This window comes from Piliocolobus tephrosceles, chromosome 21 (assembly GCF_002776525.5).
Source record: "Piliocolobus tephrosceles isolate RC106 chromosome 21, ASM277652v3, whole genome shotgun sequence".
NCBI classification, from domain to species: Eukaryota; Metazoa; Chordata; class Mammalia; order Primates; family Cercopithecidae; genus Piliocolobus; species Piliocolobus tephrosceles.
The window spans coordinates 41,798,534-41,813,556 of record NC_045454.1 but is presented as its reverse complement, the minus strand read 5'-3'; the positions used below and the strand labels follow the sequence as shown (position 1 = coordinate 41,813,556).

At 48.4% G+C, this 15,023-nt stretch overlaps 1 protein-coding gene across 1 annotated transcript in view; it reads left to right on the top strand.

The window, feature by feature from the left end:
• Nucleotides 1-1,355: 1,355 nt before the first annotated feature.
• Nucleotides 1,356-15,023, top strand: part of LDLR (low density lipoprotein receptor) — a 49,695-nt gene continuing 36,027 nt past the window's right edge. Inside the window, exons 1-2 of the mRNA XM_031934724.1 lie at nt 1,356-1,687; nt 13,509-13,631. Of these exons, the coding sequence (XP_031790584.1) occupies nt 1,621-1,687; nt 13,509-13,631 (190 nt within the window). The 5' untranslated portion in view covers nt 1,356-1,620. The remainder of the gene's footprint in view (nt 1,688-13,508; nt 13,632-15,023) is intronic.

Below are 15,023 nucleotides of genomic sequence, written 5' to 3'. Positions count from 1 at the left end.
AAGTAAGTTCAAGCATTTTGATGGCCCCTTTACAGGTTGGGAAAGCTAATTTATCTGTCCAAGCCCTAATTCTGAAACTGAGTCTTAACTGCCAAAAATTCTTGTTATCAATTGCTTCTTCTGGGTTGGGCACAGTGGCTCATGGCTGTAATGCCAGCAATTTGAGAGGCATCATGATGCAAGAGGAAGAGGATTGCATGAAGCCAGGAGTTCGGGACCAGCCTGGGCAACATAGTGAGACCCCATCTATAAAAAAAAATTAAAGCTGGGCATGGTGGTGCACTCCTGTGGCCCCAGCTATTCCGCAGGGTGAGGTGGGAGGATTCCTTGAGCCCAGGGTTGATGCTGCAGAGAGCTGTGGTCACGCCACTGCATTCCAGCCTGAGTGACACAGCTGGAAATAATGATAAATAAGTAATAATTATTAAAAAAATAGTAAAATTATTCTCCCTGATTAATCTTTTTTTTTTCCTTCTGAGAGTTCAGTTTGTCTCTTTTCTGCCTCGTCCCCTAGGTTTCCCTAAAATCCTGCTGAGAGGTTAGCACTCCCTGCCAAAGTCAGTCTGCAAAACCCCAGAGAAATCCAGCTCATTCCTGGGGAAAACCACCAAGACTGCCCAGCCCTGTGTGGGGTTCAGGCAAGTTTCTCACACGTGCCTTCTTGGCACGAGGTCTCTGGCAATCCCATGAGTCCCCAAAGAGACTCAATTCTAAAAGCTGGTCTCCACCAGCTCTCTGTGGCTTAGGGGGTCAAGTTCAACTGTGAAAGCCCTGTTTTGTTTTGATTTTGCTTTGAGGGGGAGGAAGCCGCCCCTTCTGTTTGTTCAACTCCTTCTCCTAAAGGGAGAAATCAATATTTATGTCCAGACTCCGGGTATCTGTACAATTGATTTTTCAGATGTTTATACTGATAATTCATCCAAAGGCAGGATCCCACAAAAACAAAAAAAAATTTTTTTTGGCTGTACTTTTGTGAAGATTTTATTTAAATTCCTTATTGATCAGTGCTTATAAGGTGATTTGGAATAACCATGTAAAAACAATATACAACGAAAGTAAGCTAAAAATCCATATACAATTCCTAGAAAGGAAAAGGCAAATATAAAGGGTGGCGGAAGTTCCCAACATTTCTAGTGTTTTCCTTTTGAGGCAGAGAGGGGATTGGCATTAGGCTATTGGAGGATTTTGAAAGGATGCTGTTATCCTTCTGTGGACAAAAACAACAACATATTAACAGTTAAACATGGAGAAATTTCAGGCAGATCTTTCAGCGGATGCATTTCTAATTTTGGGGGGAAGTCAGCTCTTCACCGGAGACCCGAATACAGCAAATCAAGTCGCCTGCCCTGGCAACACTTTCAAAAGACTGGAGTGGGAATCAGAGCTTCACGGGTTAAAAAGCCGATGTCACATCAGCCGTTCGAAACTCCTCCTCTCGCAGTGAGGTGAAGACATTTGAAAATCACCCCACTGCAAACTCCTCCCCCTGCTAGAAACCTCACGTTGAAATGCTGTAAATGACGTGGGCCCCTGAGTGCAATCGCGGGAAGCCAGAGTTTCCAGCGAGGACACAGCGGGTCCTGATCCGGGTCGGGACACTTTCTGGCAGAGGCTGCGAGCATGGGGCCCTGGAGCTGGAAACTGCGCTGGACCGTCGCCTTCCTCCTCGCCGTGGCGGAGGCTGCAGGTAAGGCTTGCTCCAGGCGCCCGCGTAGGGCGAGAGGGAACCCCCGGGGGCCCCTTGGGAATTTATTTTTTTGGGTAAAAGTAATCACTCCATCCCTGGAAGACTTGTAGGGTAATGGCACGGGGTCCTTCCCAAACGGCTGGAGGGGGCGCTGAGTAGAGCGTGAAGGTCGGGAGGTATCTGAGGGATTTAAGGGAAAGGGGGCACGGCTCATCCCCCAAGTCTCCACCAGGTAAGGGACACCTTCCTCTTCTTTATTTTTGAGACGGAGTCTAGCTCTATCGCCCAGGATGGAGTGCAGTGGCGCGATCTCTGCTCTCTGCAACCTCCACCTCCCGGGTTTAAGCAATTCTCCTGTCTCAGCCTCCCGAGTCGCTGGGATTACAGGCGCCCAACCACCATGCCCGGCTAATTTTTGTACTTTTAGTAGAGACGCGGTTTAACCAGTTTGGCCAGGCTGGTCTCGAACTCCTGACCTGAGGTGATCTGCCCGCCTCGGCCTCCCAAAGTGCTGGGATTACAGGCGTCAGCCACCGCGCCCGGCCGGGACCCCCTCTTCTAACTCAGAGCGGGGTGTGGGGACCTCCAGTCCTAAAAGAAGGGACCACTCCCCCCCTCCTCCCCGCTTAAGTCCTTCTGGGGGCGAGAGTCGCGCGACTGGAGACTGGATGTCCAGCCTGGAGGTCCCCGCGGGCTCAGGTGTCCCGATCCGCTTTGCGCGACCCCAGGGCGCCACTGCCACCCTAGGTTGGGTGCAGTCCCTGGATTCCGCCTCGTGCTCCGGACCGGGGCCCCCCCTCCCGCCTCTGTCCCCGCCCCTTTGACCCACCTCCCGAATTCCATTGGGCGCAGTCCGAACAGGCGACCCTCGAGCCACTCCCCTCATCCAATGGGAGGCGGCGGAGGCGGGGGCGGGGTCTGGAGGGCGGGGATTGTGTACTAGCTGGGCGGGGCTGGCGCGGAAGTCTGAGCCGCACCTTGTCCGGGGCGAGGCGGCTGGATGGGAGGCCTTACGTTCCTCCGCGGTTCCTGTCACAAAGGCGGCGACAAGTCCCGGGTCCCCGGAGCCGCCTCCGCGACATACACGAGTCGCCCTCCGTTCGTCCGGGCCCTCCCGGCGAAGGCCCTGGTTTCTGCTGTGCTCTGTGGCGAGACCTCCATCCCCACCTTGTCCTGGGGGCCGCCCTCGCCCCGCCAGCCTCGGTCAAGTTCACATAGGGGCCCCCGACCACTCTCAAGGCCTCGGTTCCTTCCAAGGCTGAAACGTTGCCTCAGAATCTACCTCCTTGGTCTGAAGCCGAGATCTTCTGACCCCTTGGGGTGGCCTCGCTTCTTCAGAGGTTGTGAATGGCTTCGGTTCAGCTGTCCAAGTGGCGATTTTTCCTCTGGGTGAAATGAATTAGATTTTAGATTTCCACAATAGGCTGGTTGGTGCATGATCCTGAGTTAGAGCTTTTTCGGTGGCTTTAAATTAGTTGCAGAGAGAGAGTCTCGCCCTAGACAATAGCTACATGGCCCTTTCCCTCCTGAGAACCAGCCCAACCTAGAAAAGGATTGGGATTGCCTGATGAACACAAGGATTGCAGGAAACTTTTTTTTAATTGACAAGGGGGTTGGCTTTGACTGGAGGGAGAGCTTTGAACTGCCTTGAAATTTATGCTGTAACTAACACACTGGTTTCCTCTGGGAGGCCAGAGAGGGAGGGAGGGAGGGTGCCGTGAAATACGGATGATTGTTCTTTTATATTTATTTATTTATTTATTTATTTATTTATTTATTTATTTATTAACTTTTTGTAGAGACGAGCTCTCGCTTTGTTGCTCAGGCTGGTCTTGAACTCCTGGCCTCAAGCGATCCTCCTATCTCAGCCTCCCAAAGTGTAGGGATTACAGGAGTGAACCACCGTGCCCCACCAGGGATGACGATTATTGCAAACATTCTGCCACCCAGTTTTAGAAAAGAAAGAGAGGCACTGGATTAACGTGTATTTCTTTTTTTTTTTTTTTTTGAGACGGACTCTGGCTCTGTAGCCCAGGCTGGAGCGCAGTGGCCGGATCTCAGCTCACTGCAAGCTCCGCCTCCCCAGGTTCAGGCCATTCTCCTGCCTCAGCCTCCCGAGTAGCTGGGACTACAGGCGCCCGCCACCTCGCCCGGCTAGTTTTTTGTATTTTTTAGTAGAGACGAGGTTTCACCGTGTTCGCCAGGATGGTCTCGATCTCCTGACCTCGTGATCCGCCCGTCTCGGCCTCCCAAAGTGCTGGGATTACAGGCTTGAGCCACCGCGCCCGGCCTAACGTGTATTTCACTCACCAATCAGCCTCTTCCTTAAAAGAAAATGTTAAGGGAGTCTTAAGCCAGACCTTGTTCGTTCATCACTTTAGTTGTCTCTCTCACGGGGTGGCTGAGAATGTGATGTTTTTTCTGTTGTCAAGGAGACCACACCCCTGAGGTTTTCCTCCAGACTTCTGAGAGCTTTGGGATGTGTGTTTCTAGCACTCCTAGCTGCGCCACCTCACGCTCCAGCTGGCTTCAAGGCATATCCAGGGGGGAGTTTCTTGTCATTTCCTTTACGAAGGGAAGTTGTTGGAATCTGAACACTTAGATCAAAATTAGGCAACAGTGGTGAGCGCAGCTCCAAACATGTCAATGGCTCACCCACACTTGAGTAAGGGAGTTGTTTGCTTTAGGGAGCCCCAGGGTGATTCCCTTGTCATCTCCGGACATACCTATCTTCCAGGGAACACTGGGAAAAAACAGTGTTTGTTGAGACTGAAAACCTGTAGGGAATTCTCTTCCTCATTCCTGCTCTTATCTGTAGACTTCCTCCCTGATAAGATCCAGTTCTAGATGGGTCTGTTGTTGCTTGCTTTGATGGACTTTTTTTTTTTTTTTTTTTTTTTTTATGATGGGCTTTTTGATGACCTTTTTGCCTTCCACACTCTGTCCCAACTGTCAAGCAAATAGCCTTTTGTTGCTAAGAGGCTGCAGATGTAACTGACCAGCAGCAAACACTGACAGGCTCTCTCTCCCAGAAACAAAATCAGTCGCTGAGATCACTCTGGGGAAAATACCCACCTCGTTTGGAAAGAAGCGCTGATCAATTGATTTCTTTCTTTTCTTTTCTTTTTTTTTTTTTTTTTTTGTTGAGATGGAGTCTCGCTCTATCACCCAGGCTGGAGTGCAGTGGCCGGATCTCAGCTCACTGCAAGCTCCGCCTCCCGGGTTCCCACCATTCTCCTGCCTCAGCCTCCTGAGTAGCTGGGACTACAGGCGCCCGCCACCTCGCCCGGCTAGATTTTTGTATTTTTTTATTAGAGACGGGATTTCACCGTGTTAGCCAGGATGGTCTCGATTTCCTGACCTCGTGATCCGCCTGTCTCGGCCTCCCAAAGTGCTGGGATTACAGGCTTGAGCCACCGCGCCAGGCCTTCTTTTTTTTTTTGAGTCGGAGTCTCACTCTGTCACCCAGGCTGGAGTGCAATGGCGCAATCTTGGCTCACTGCCAATCCCGCCTCCCAGGTTCAAGCAATCTCCTGCCTCAGCCTCCGGACTAGCTGGGATTATAGGTGCCTGCCACCATGCCCAGCTAATGTTTGTATTCGTAGTAGAGATAAGGTTTCACCATGTTGGCCAGGCTGGTCTCGAACTCCTGACCTCGTGATCCACCCGCCTGGGCCTCCCAAAGTGCTGGGATTACAGGCGTGACCTACCCACCCACCGTGCTGGCTGATTTGTCATTCATTTTCAGCTGGCTCTGTTCCCTCCAGCCAGGGAATTTTTGTTTGTCTCCCCTTCAAGGAAATTATTCTAGCTGCAATTGTGGATTTCCTGGTACAACTGTTTTCAGTGGCACGAGGAAAGAAAACATCGAAAGCATTCACCACCTCATTTGTGTGCTGGGGTAAAAAGCAGAAATGTGTATTCTTTCTGTTTCGATAACTGTTCCTGACTTGTCACTCGTGACTTGAGAGATCAGGGGGCTAGAGGACTAGAATTTATAGAGATTTTTTTTTTTTTTGAGACGGAATCTTGCTCTGTCACCCAGCCTGGAGTGGAGTGGCGCAATCTCGGCTCACTGCAACCTCTGCCACCCAGATTCAAGTGATTCTTCTGCCTCAGCCTCCCGAGTAGCTGGGACTACAGACGCACGCCACCACACCTGGCTAATTTTTGTATTTTTAGTAGAGATGGGGTTTTACCATATTGGCCAGGCTGGCCTCGAACTCCTGACCTCATGATCCGCCCTCCTCGGCCTCCCAGGGTGCTGGGATTAAAGGCATGAGCCACCACACCCGGCCTTTTTGTGTTTTTGCTTTTGGTTTTTTGAGAGGAGCTCAGTGCTTTTTAGGCATCCTTAGCATGAGAAAAATCTGGGGATCCTGCTTCCTTTTTTTTTTTTTGAAATAGAGTCTTGCTCTGTCACCCAGGCGATCTCAGTTTATTGCAACTTCCGCCTCTGGGGTTCAAGCGATTCTCATGTCTCAACCTCCTGGGTAGCTGGGATACAGGCACCCGCCACTGTGCCTGGCTAATTTTGTACTTTTAGTAGAGACAGGGTTTCACCATGTTGGCCAGACTGGTCTCGAACTCCTGACCTCGGGTGAGCTGCCCACCTTGGCCTCCCAAAGTGCTGAGATTACAGGCATGAGCCACCACACCTGGCCTAATTCGCTTTTCCTGAAATTCAAATGGTCTAATATGAAAAATGCCAACCTTGCTTGAAAGAATAAGAAAGAGGTGCGGTTTCATTGGGCTGGTCATATTTGGAACAGGACTGGCTTTGTCCCCTTGCTTGGGAAGGGCAGCAACTGTGAGGACACCTCCCTGATGTGCTGTCACTCAGTACTATTCTGTTCCTGAGCCATGTCCCCACTAGCTAGGCCAAGGGAGCTCATTTTGCAGGCAACTGCTGTCTGGCCGCGCCTGTTGCAGTAAAATCCCCCTTTATTTTTCAAAGGAAGGGTCTTGCCCTGTCACCCAGGCTGAAGTGTGCAGTCATAGCTCACTGCAGCCTCCAGCTTCTGCACTCAACTGATCCTCCTCTCTCAGCCTCCTGAGTAGCTGGGACTACAGGCATGTGTCACCACTCCCAGCCAAGTTTGTTTATTTATTTGTTTATTTATTTGTTCATTTATTGAGACAGAGTTTTGTTCTTGTTGCCCAGGCTGGAGTGCAATGATGCGATCTCAGCTCACCGCAACCTCTGCCTCCCGGTTCAGGCGATTCTCCTGCCTCGGCCGCCGGAGTAGCTGGGATTACAGGCACACACCACCACGCCCAGCTAATTTTGTATTTTTAGTAGAGATGGGGTTTCTCCATGTTGGTTCCGGCTGTTCTAGAACTCCCAGCCTCAGGTGATCCACCCACCTCGGCCTCCCAAAGTGCTGGGATTATAGGCGTGAGCCACCACACCAGGCCACTCCCAGCTAAGTTTAAATTATTTTTGTTTGTTTGTTTGTTTGTTTTTATTTTTTGAGACAGGGTCTCCCGCCTAGGCTGGAGTGCAGGTCACTGCAGCCTCGACCTCCCAAGCTTACGCCATCCTCCCCACTCAGCCTCCCAAGTAGCTGGGATTACAGGTGTGTGCCACCATGCCTGGCTATGTTTTGTATTTTTTTGTAGAGATGAGGGTCTCACTACGTTGCCCAGACTGGTCTCAAACTCCCGGGCTCAAGCAGTCCTCCCTCCTCAGTCTCCCTAAGTGCTGGGGAAATCACTTTTTAAACACTGTCCGGAGAGGTGCCCAGGTGTTAGGTCACAGAAACAGGTCATCGTGGGGTCCTCTCATGGGTGCAGTCTTGAGCCACCTGTGGCCAGCAAATATTTGGAGAATAATAGTCAGGGGAGAGCTTGAGGTTCAGGAAAAGATTTTGTTTTTCCTCAGGGAAAGTTTTTTATTGTTCTTTATCCCTCCTTAAAGGAACTTCAGGTGTTACTGACATTCCCAGTCTACCCAGTGGCACATTTAGTTTGTAAGTTGGGCCCTTATACAGCCGGAGGGAGGTGAGAGCATTGGATTAGTGGTCACCAAAGCTGCCGTCACCTAGTGGGGTGATCAGAGACTCCTCCCTTAAGATCTTTATCACCAACGCCTCTGGCGCAACTTTCCTTTTTATTTATTGCAAACCTCCTGGAATCGCAATTGCTTTTTGCCCACCCGGTGTGTCAGCACAAGAAATGAGTCATTTCCTCCTTTAAGCACAATCGAAATTGAGCTGTGACTCAGTGGGGTGTGCACAGTATTGTCAAAGCACCTCCAATGAGACATCCCACACAGATCTGTAGTTGGGCAAGAGAATGATCAGTTTGTGACCACAACAGATTCCAAAGCTCAACTCATTTTCTTCTCTCTTCCTTCCCTTTTTTCTTTTTCTTTCTTTCTTTTTTTTTTTTTTTTGACAGAGTCTCGCTGTGTTGTCCAGGCTGGAGTGCAGTGGCACAATCTGGGCTCACTGCAGCCTCTGCCTCCTGGGTTCAAATGATTCTTGTGTTTCAGCCTTCCGAGTAGCTGGGATTACAGGCATTCGGGTTCAAGTGATTCTCCTGCCTCAGCCACCTGAAGAGGTGGGATTACAGGCAGGTACCACCATGCCCGTTTAATTTTTATATTTTTAGTGAAGACGGGGTTTCACCATGTTGGTCAGGCTGGTCTCGAACTCCTGAACTCAGGTGATCTGCCCACTTCGGCCTCCCAAAATGCTGAGATTACAAACGTGTCACGGTGCCCAGCCTGTTCTGTTCTTTAATTCTCTTTTTCTTTTTGTTTTTTTTTTTTTTGAGACGGAGTCTCGCTCTGTCGCCCAGGCTGGAGTGCAGTGGCCGGATCTCAGCTCACTGTAAGCTCCGCCCTCCGGGTTTATGCCATTCTCCTGCCTCAGCCTCCTGAGTAGCTGGGACTACAGGCGCCCGCCACGTTGCCCGGCTAGTTTTTTGTATTTTTTTATTAGAGACGGGGTTTCACCGTGTTAGCCAGGATGGTCTCGATCTCCTGACCTCGTGATCCGCCCATCTCGGCCTCCCAAAGTGCTGGGATTACAGGCTTGAGCCATCGCGCCCGGCTCTGTTCTTTAATTCTCAAAACACCCTCTAGGAAGTAGAGATTGCCATTCTCCCCCATTTTACAGATCAGGAAACTGAGTCCTAGAAGGATTAAGTCAGTTACTCAAGTTGTTCTAGTTAAATGACCTGGAAAGCCACTGAAGCCCAGGATTGTCTATCTAACCCCCTTACTACTCTGACTTTCAGGGGATCTACATGAATGTGCTGGGTCAACTATCAAAGTGGAAATGGATAAAGGGGGCTGCATGCAGTGGCTCATGCCTGTAATCCTAGCACTTTGGGAGGCCGAAATGGGTGGGTGGGTCGCTTGAGCCCAGGAGTTTGAGACCACCCTGGGCAACATAGTGAGACCCCTGTCTCTGCAAAAAATAAAAACAAAAAGTTAGCTGAGTGTGATGGTGCACCTGTCCAGTCGCAGCTGCTCAGTTAGGCTGAGGCAGGAGGATCGTGTGAACCTGGGAGGTCGAGGCTGCCGTGAGCCTCAGTCATGCCACTGCGCTCCAACCTGGGCAACAGACTGAGACCCTGTGTCCAAAAGAGAAAGAAAAAAAGACATAGATACCCCTTTTAAAGTTAGGTTGTATACAAATTACCTACAGCTCAGTTTCAACCGTGCTTAAAGGAGGAAATGACTCATTTCTGGCTACACCTCAAATTAGCCCAAAACATAGTGGCTTAAAACAACACATTCATGATTTCTCAGTTTTTATGTGCCAGGAATTTGGAAGCAGCACAGTTAGATGGTTCCAGCTCAGGGTCTCTCATGAAGTTGCAATCAAAATATTGGCAGAAGAGGAAAACATATTTTCAGAAGCCGCAGGCATAGGAAGGCTTGGCTGGGGTTGAAGGATCCACTTCCACGACGGGGCACTCAGTGGCTCTTAGCACTCAGTGGCTCTTGGCTGGAGGCCTCAGTTCCCTATTGCATGGAGCTCTCCCTCCAGCTGCTTGAGTGGACTCATGACATGCAGCTGGCCTCCCCTGGCGTAAGTCAATCCAACAATGAGCATGGCCATGAACTAGGCTCAGAAGCCACTCGCCGTCACCTCTACATTTTCCTATCAGAAGTCCAGTGCCACTCCAGGGGACAGGAATTAGGCTCTGCCTGCTGAAAGGATTATCATAGAAGATGCAGTCATATATTCTTTTTTTTTTGAGACGGAGTCTCGCTGAGTCGCCCAGGTTGGAGTGCAATGGCACGATCTCGGCTCACTGCAAGCTCCGCCTCCCGGGTTCACGCCATTCTCCCGTCTCAGCCTCCCGATTAGCTGGGACTACAGGTGCCCGCCACCTCGCCCAGCTAATTTCTAGTATCTTTAGTAGAGACGGGGTTTCACCGTGGTCTCCATCTCCTGACCTGGTGATCCGCCCGCCTCAGCCTCCCAAAGTGCTGGGATTACAGGCGTGAGCCACCGTGCCCAGCCTATTCTTTTTTTTAAAAATTATTCTTTTTTTTATTTTGTAGAGATGGGGTCTTGGTATGTTGCCCAGGCCAGTCTAGAACTCCTGGGCTCAAACAATCCTGTCTCTGCCTCCCAAAGTGTTGGGATTATAGGCGTGAGCTACTGTACCTGGCAATGTGGTCATAGTGTCTTTCTTTTTTTTTTTTTTTTGAGGCAGAATCTCGCTCTGTTGCCAGCCCGGAGTGCAGTGGTGTAATCTTGGCTCACTGCAACCTCCACCTCCTGCATTCAAGCAATTCTGCTGCCTCAGCCTCCCGAGTACCTGGGACTACAGGCCTGTGCCACCACCCCTGGCTAATTTTTTTGTATTTTTAGTAGAGATGGGGTTTCACCATGTTGGCTAGGATGGTCTCGATCTCCTGACCTGGTGATCCACCCACCTCGGCCTCCCAAAGATTCAACCATCAATCAAAAGTTATCGATGTACATATGTAGCTAGGCACGGTGGCGAGTGCCTGTAATCCCAGCTACTTGGAAGGGTTAAGGCAGGAGAATCACTTGAACCTGGGAGGCAGAGGTTACAGTGAGTCAAGATTACACCACTGCCCTCTAGTCTGGGCAACAGAACAAGACTCTGTCTCAAAAACAAAAAAAAAAAACAAAAAAACCCTTGTATGTGATTTTCCTGGAGACCATCTGTTACATCTTCACAAAGATAAAAGGCAGACTTGGCTGGCCGTGGTGGCTCACACCCGTAATCCCAGCACTGAGAGACTGAGGCAGGTGGATCACTTGAGGTCAGGAATTCGAGACCAGCCTGGGCAACATGGTGAAACTCCGTCTCTACAAAAAATACAAAAATTAGCTGGGTGTGGTGGCACGTGCCTGTATTCCCAGCTACTTGGGAAGCTAAGGCAGGAGAATCACTTGAACCCAGAGGCAGAGGTTTGCAGAGAGCTGAGATCGCACCATTGCACTAGACAGAGCGAGACTCTGTGTCAAAAAGAAAATAAAATTTTTAAAAAAGGCAGATTTTTTCTTCTTGGTCTTATTGCCTTATTATAGTAATAATAAGTGCATAGTGCATGCTGAGATAAGCAATCATAATTTGTTATTGCAGCCGGGTACGGTGGCTCCCACCTATAATCCCAGCACTTTGGTCAGGAGTTCAAGGCCAGCCTGGCCAATATAGTGAAACTCCATATCTACTAAAATACAAGAAATTACCCAGGCATAGTGGTAGTTGCCGGTGAGCCCCAGCTACTCAGGAGGCTGAGGCAGGAGAATCACTTGAATCTGGGAGGCAGAGGTTGCGGTGAGTCGAGATTGCACCACTGCACTTCAGCCTGGGTGACAGAGTGAGACTCTGTCTCAAAAAAACAACAACAATAATAATAATAGTTTGTTACTGCCTTTATTGTTTTAGTTTACATAGGGAATCAAAGTTTCTACTTTGATTTATAAAAGTTGCTTTGATTCTAGTTCACAGAACTAGAATCTTTCATAGAAAGGTATTAGAGAGTCCAGTGTAGTGGCTCGTGCCTGTAATCCCAGCATATTGGGAGGCTGAGGAGGGAGGATCACTTTAGGAGTTTGAGACCAGCCTGGGCAACATAGTGAGACCTCATCTCTACAGAAAAATTCTAACATTAGCTGGGGCATGGTGGCATGTGCCTGTAGTCCCATTTATTTAGGAGGCTGAGGCAAGAGGATCACTTGAGCCCACGAGGTTCAATCCAGGCTGCAGTAAGCCATGACCCTGCCATTGCACTCCAGTTTGGGTGACAGAGTGAAGCTGTGTCTCAAAAAAAGAAAGAAAAAAGTATATTCTAAATCCAAATTTAATGTATAAAACTAAATACAGGCCGAGCGTGGTAGCTTACACCTATAATCATAACACTTTGGGAGGCTGAGGTGGGAGGATTGCTTGAGCCCAAGAGTTCAAAACTAGCCTAGGTAACATAGTAAGACCCCATCTCTACAAAAAGTAGAAAAATTAGCTGGGCATGGTGGTGAGCGCTTTTAGTCCCAACTACTTAGGGGGCTGAGATGGGAAGATTGCCTGAGCCTCAGAGTTTGAGGCTGCATGGGCCATGATTGCTCCACTGATCACTCCAGAGTGAGACCCTGTCTCAAAAAAAAGAAAATAGAAGAAAATTAAATACATTCAATAAGATTTTGATCTCTTTTCCAAGGTGTAAGTGTGTTTTGGGAAATTTTCCAAACAATTATTTTGTTCTCATTTTCATGTAATAATCCAAGTCTTGGTTTTCCAAGGAAAAGTTTTCTCTTATTATATCTTTTGTTAATGTTTCTCTCCCATTTCTTTTGATCTGATCTTCAGATACATGATTATCTTCACTGCTAAATTTGTGTTCTCTGACCTCTACATTTATAATTTCTCATAATTCTTTATCTAAGTATTTCTTCCCTACCTACTGAAGAAAACTCAAGTTTTCTTTCACCTTAATGATTATGCTGTGTCTGTGAGTTTTCTTCATGACTGTTTACAAGTTTTTTGTTTTTGTTTTTTTAATGGTCAGGTGGATAGAACAGCACAGGTTTTGTTTGTTTTAATTTTTTAAAAATTATAATAGATAAGGGCCTCACTATGTTGTCCAGGCTAGTCTCATACTCCTAGGCTCAAGCAATCCACCCACCTTTGCCTCCCAAAGTGCTGGGATTACAGGCATGAGCCAACTCGCCTGGGCAGTACAGGTTTTTTTTTGAGATGGAGTTTTGCTCTTGTTGCCCAGGCTGGAGTGCAATGGTGCCATCTCAGCTCACCACAACCTTCGCTTCCCGGGTTCAAGTGATTCTCCTGCCTGAACCTCCTGAGTAGCTGGGATTACAGGCATGTGTCACCATGCCCAGCTAATTTTGTATTTTTAGTAGAGATGTGGTTTCACCATGTTGGCGAGGCTGGTCTCAAACTCCCAACCTCAGGTGATCTGCCCACCTTGGTCTCCCAAAGTGCTGGGATTACAGACGTGAGCCACCGCACCCAGCTGCAGTACAGGTTTTTAATATGCTAAATACTCTTCCTTTCTTTATGAATGTGCATGGAAGTTCTAATTCGGAATCAACAAAATATGGAGCCCATATTTTGGAATCAACAACACCAGCCTTTGTTGACAAGTGTCTGTCTCTCTTGGGTGTCTTCCTTGTGTCCTCCACTGTATTTTGGGGTTCCTAAAATTTCAGTTGTTGTGGTTGCTTAATTTCCTGGGAATCAGACTGTTCCTAACTGGATGATATTTCTGGTTAATTCTATAGTTGGCAGGAAACAGACACAGGAAACGTGGTCAGTTTCGGATTCTGGCGTTGAGTAGACCCTTTCTCCTTTTCCTCTCTCTCAGTGGGTGACATATGTGAAAGAAACGAGTTCCAGTGCCAAGACGGGAAATGCATCTCCTACAAGTGGGTCTGCGATGGCACCGCTGAGTGCCAGGATGGCTCTGATGAGTCCCAAGAGACGTGCTGTGAGTTCCCTTCGGGCATGATACACTTTTTTTTTTTTTTTTTTTGTTATAAAAAAAGGGGTGTTTTGCCGTGTTGGCCAGGCTGGTCTTGAATTTCTGATCTCAAGTGATCCTCTGACCTCGGCCTCCCAAAGTGTTGGGACTACAGGCACCACGCCTGGCCTGTGACACAATTCTTAACCCCTTTTTGATGATGGCGGCTGGAAAAGTGGCCAGGGGATTTTGATGTATCCAATCATTAATTAGGAGGTGGGGAGAGAATGAATTATTGGAGCTTTCCTTAAAGCCATTAAATGGCTTTTTTTCCATTGATGTGAATTTCACATAACATGAAATTAACCAGCTCAGTGGCATTAATACATTTGCAATGCTGTGCTGTGTGGCCACCACCTCTGTCTCAGTTCAAAACTTTGCATAACCTAATGTCCTTTTTGTTGTTGTTGTTAAGAGATAGAGTCTAATTCTGTTGCCCAGGCTGGAGTCCAGTGGCACAGTCATACCTCACTGCAGCCTTGACCTCTTGGGCTCAAGCGATCCTCTTGCCTCGACCTCCCAAAGTATTGGGATTACAGGTGTGAGCCACTGCACTCAGCCTAATGTCCAATTTTTAACAAGCTCCATAAAAATGCCCTCTGTTTTGACCCATAAAGGGGTAGGCTTGGCTGGACACAATGGCTTGTGTCTGTAGTCCCAGCTACTTGGGAGGCTGAGGCAGAAAGGCAGAAAGATTCTTTTATAAAGCCCAGGAGTTTGAGGGCCACCTGGGTGACATGGCTAGACCCCATCTCTAAAAAATAAATAATAAATAAATATTTGGTTTTTTTTTTTTTTGAGACGGAGTCTTAGTCTTGCTGTATTGCCCAGGCTGGAGTGCAGTGGTGCGATCTTGGCTCACTGCAAGGTCTGCCTCCTGAGTTCATGCCATTCTCCTGCCTCAGCCTCCCAAGTAGCTGGGACTACAGGCGCCTGCTACCACGCCCAGTTAATTTTTTGTATTTTTAGTAGAGACAGGGTTTCACCGTGTTAGCCAGGATGGTCTCAATCTCCTGACCTCGTGATCCACCTGCTTTGGCCTCCCAAAGTGCTGGGATTACAGGTGTGAGCCACCGTGCCCGGCCCATATGTATTTTTTTTTTAAATGAATGGGAGGCTAGACATGGTGGCTCATGCCTAGAATCCCAGCACTTTGGGAGGCTGAGGTGGGCGGATCACTTGAGGCCATGAGTTTGAGACCAACCTGGTCAACATGATGAAACTTCATCTCTACTAAAAAAAAAAAAAAAAAAGTGGGATTGGCATTCTCTTCAAAGTTCTGGGGTTTTCCTTTGCAAAGAGAAAATTGACGAGGCCAGTGGGTCTTTTTTTTTTTTTTTTTTTTTTTTTTTTTTTTTT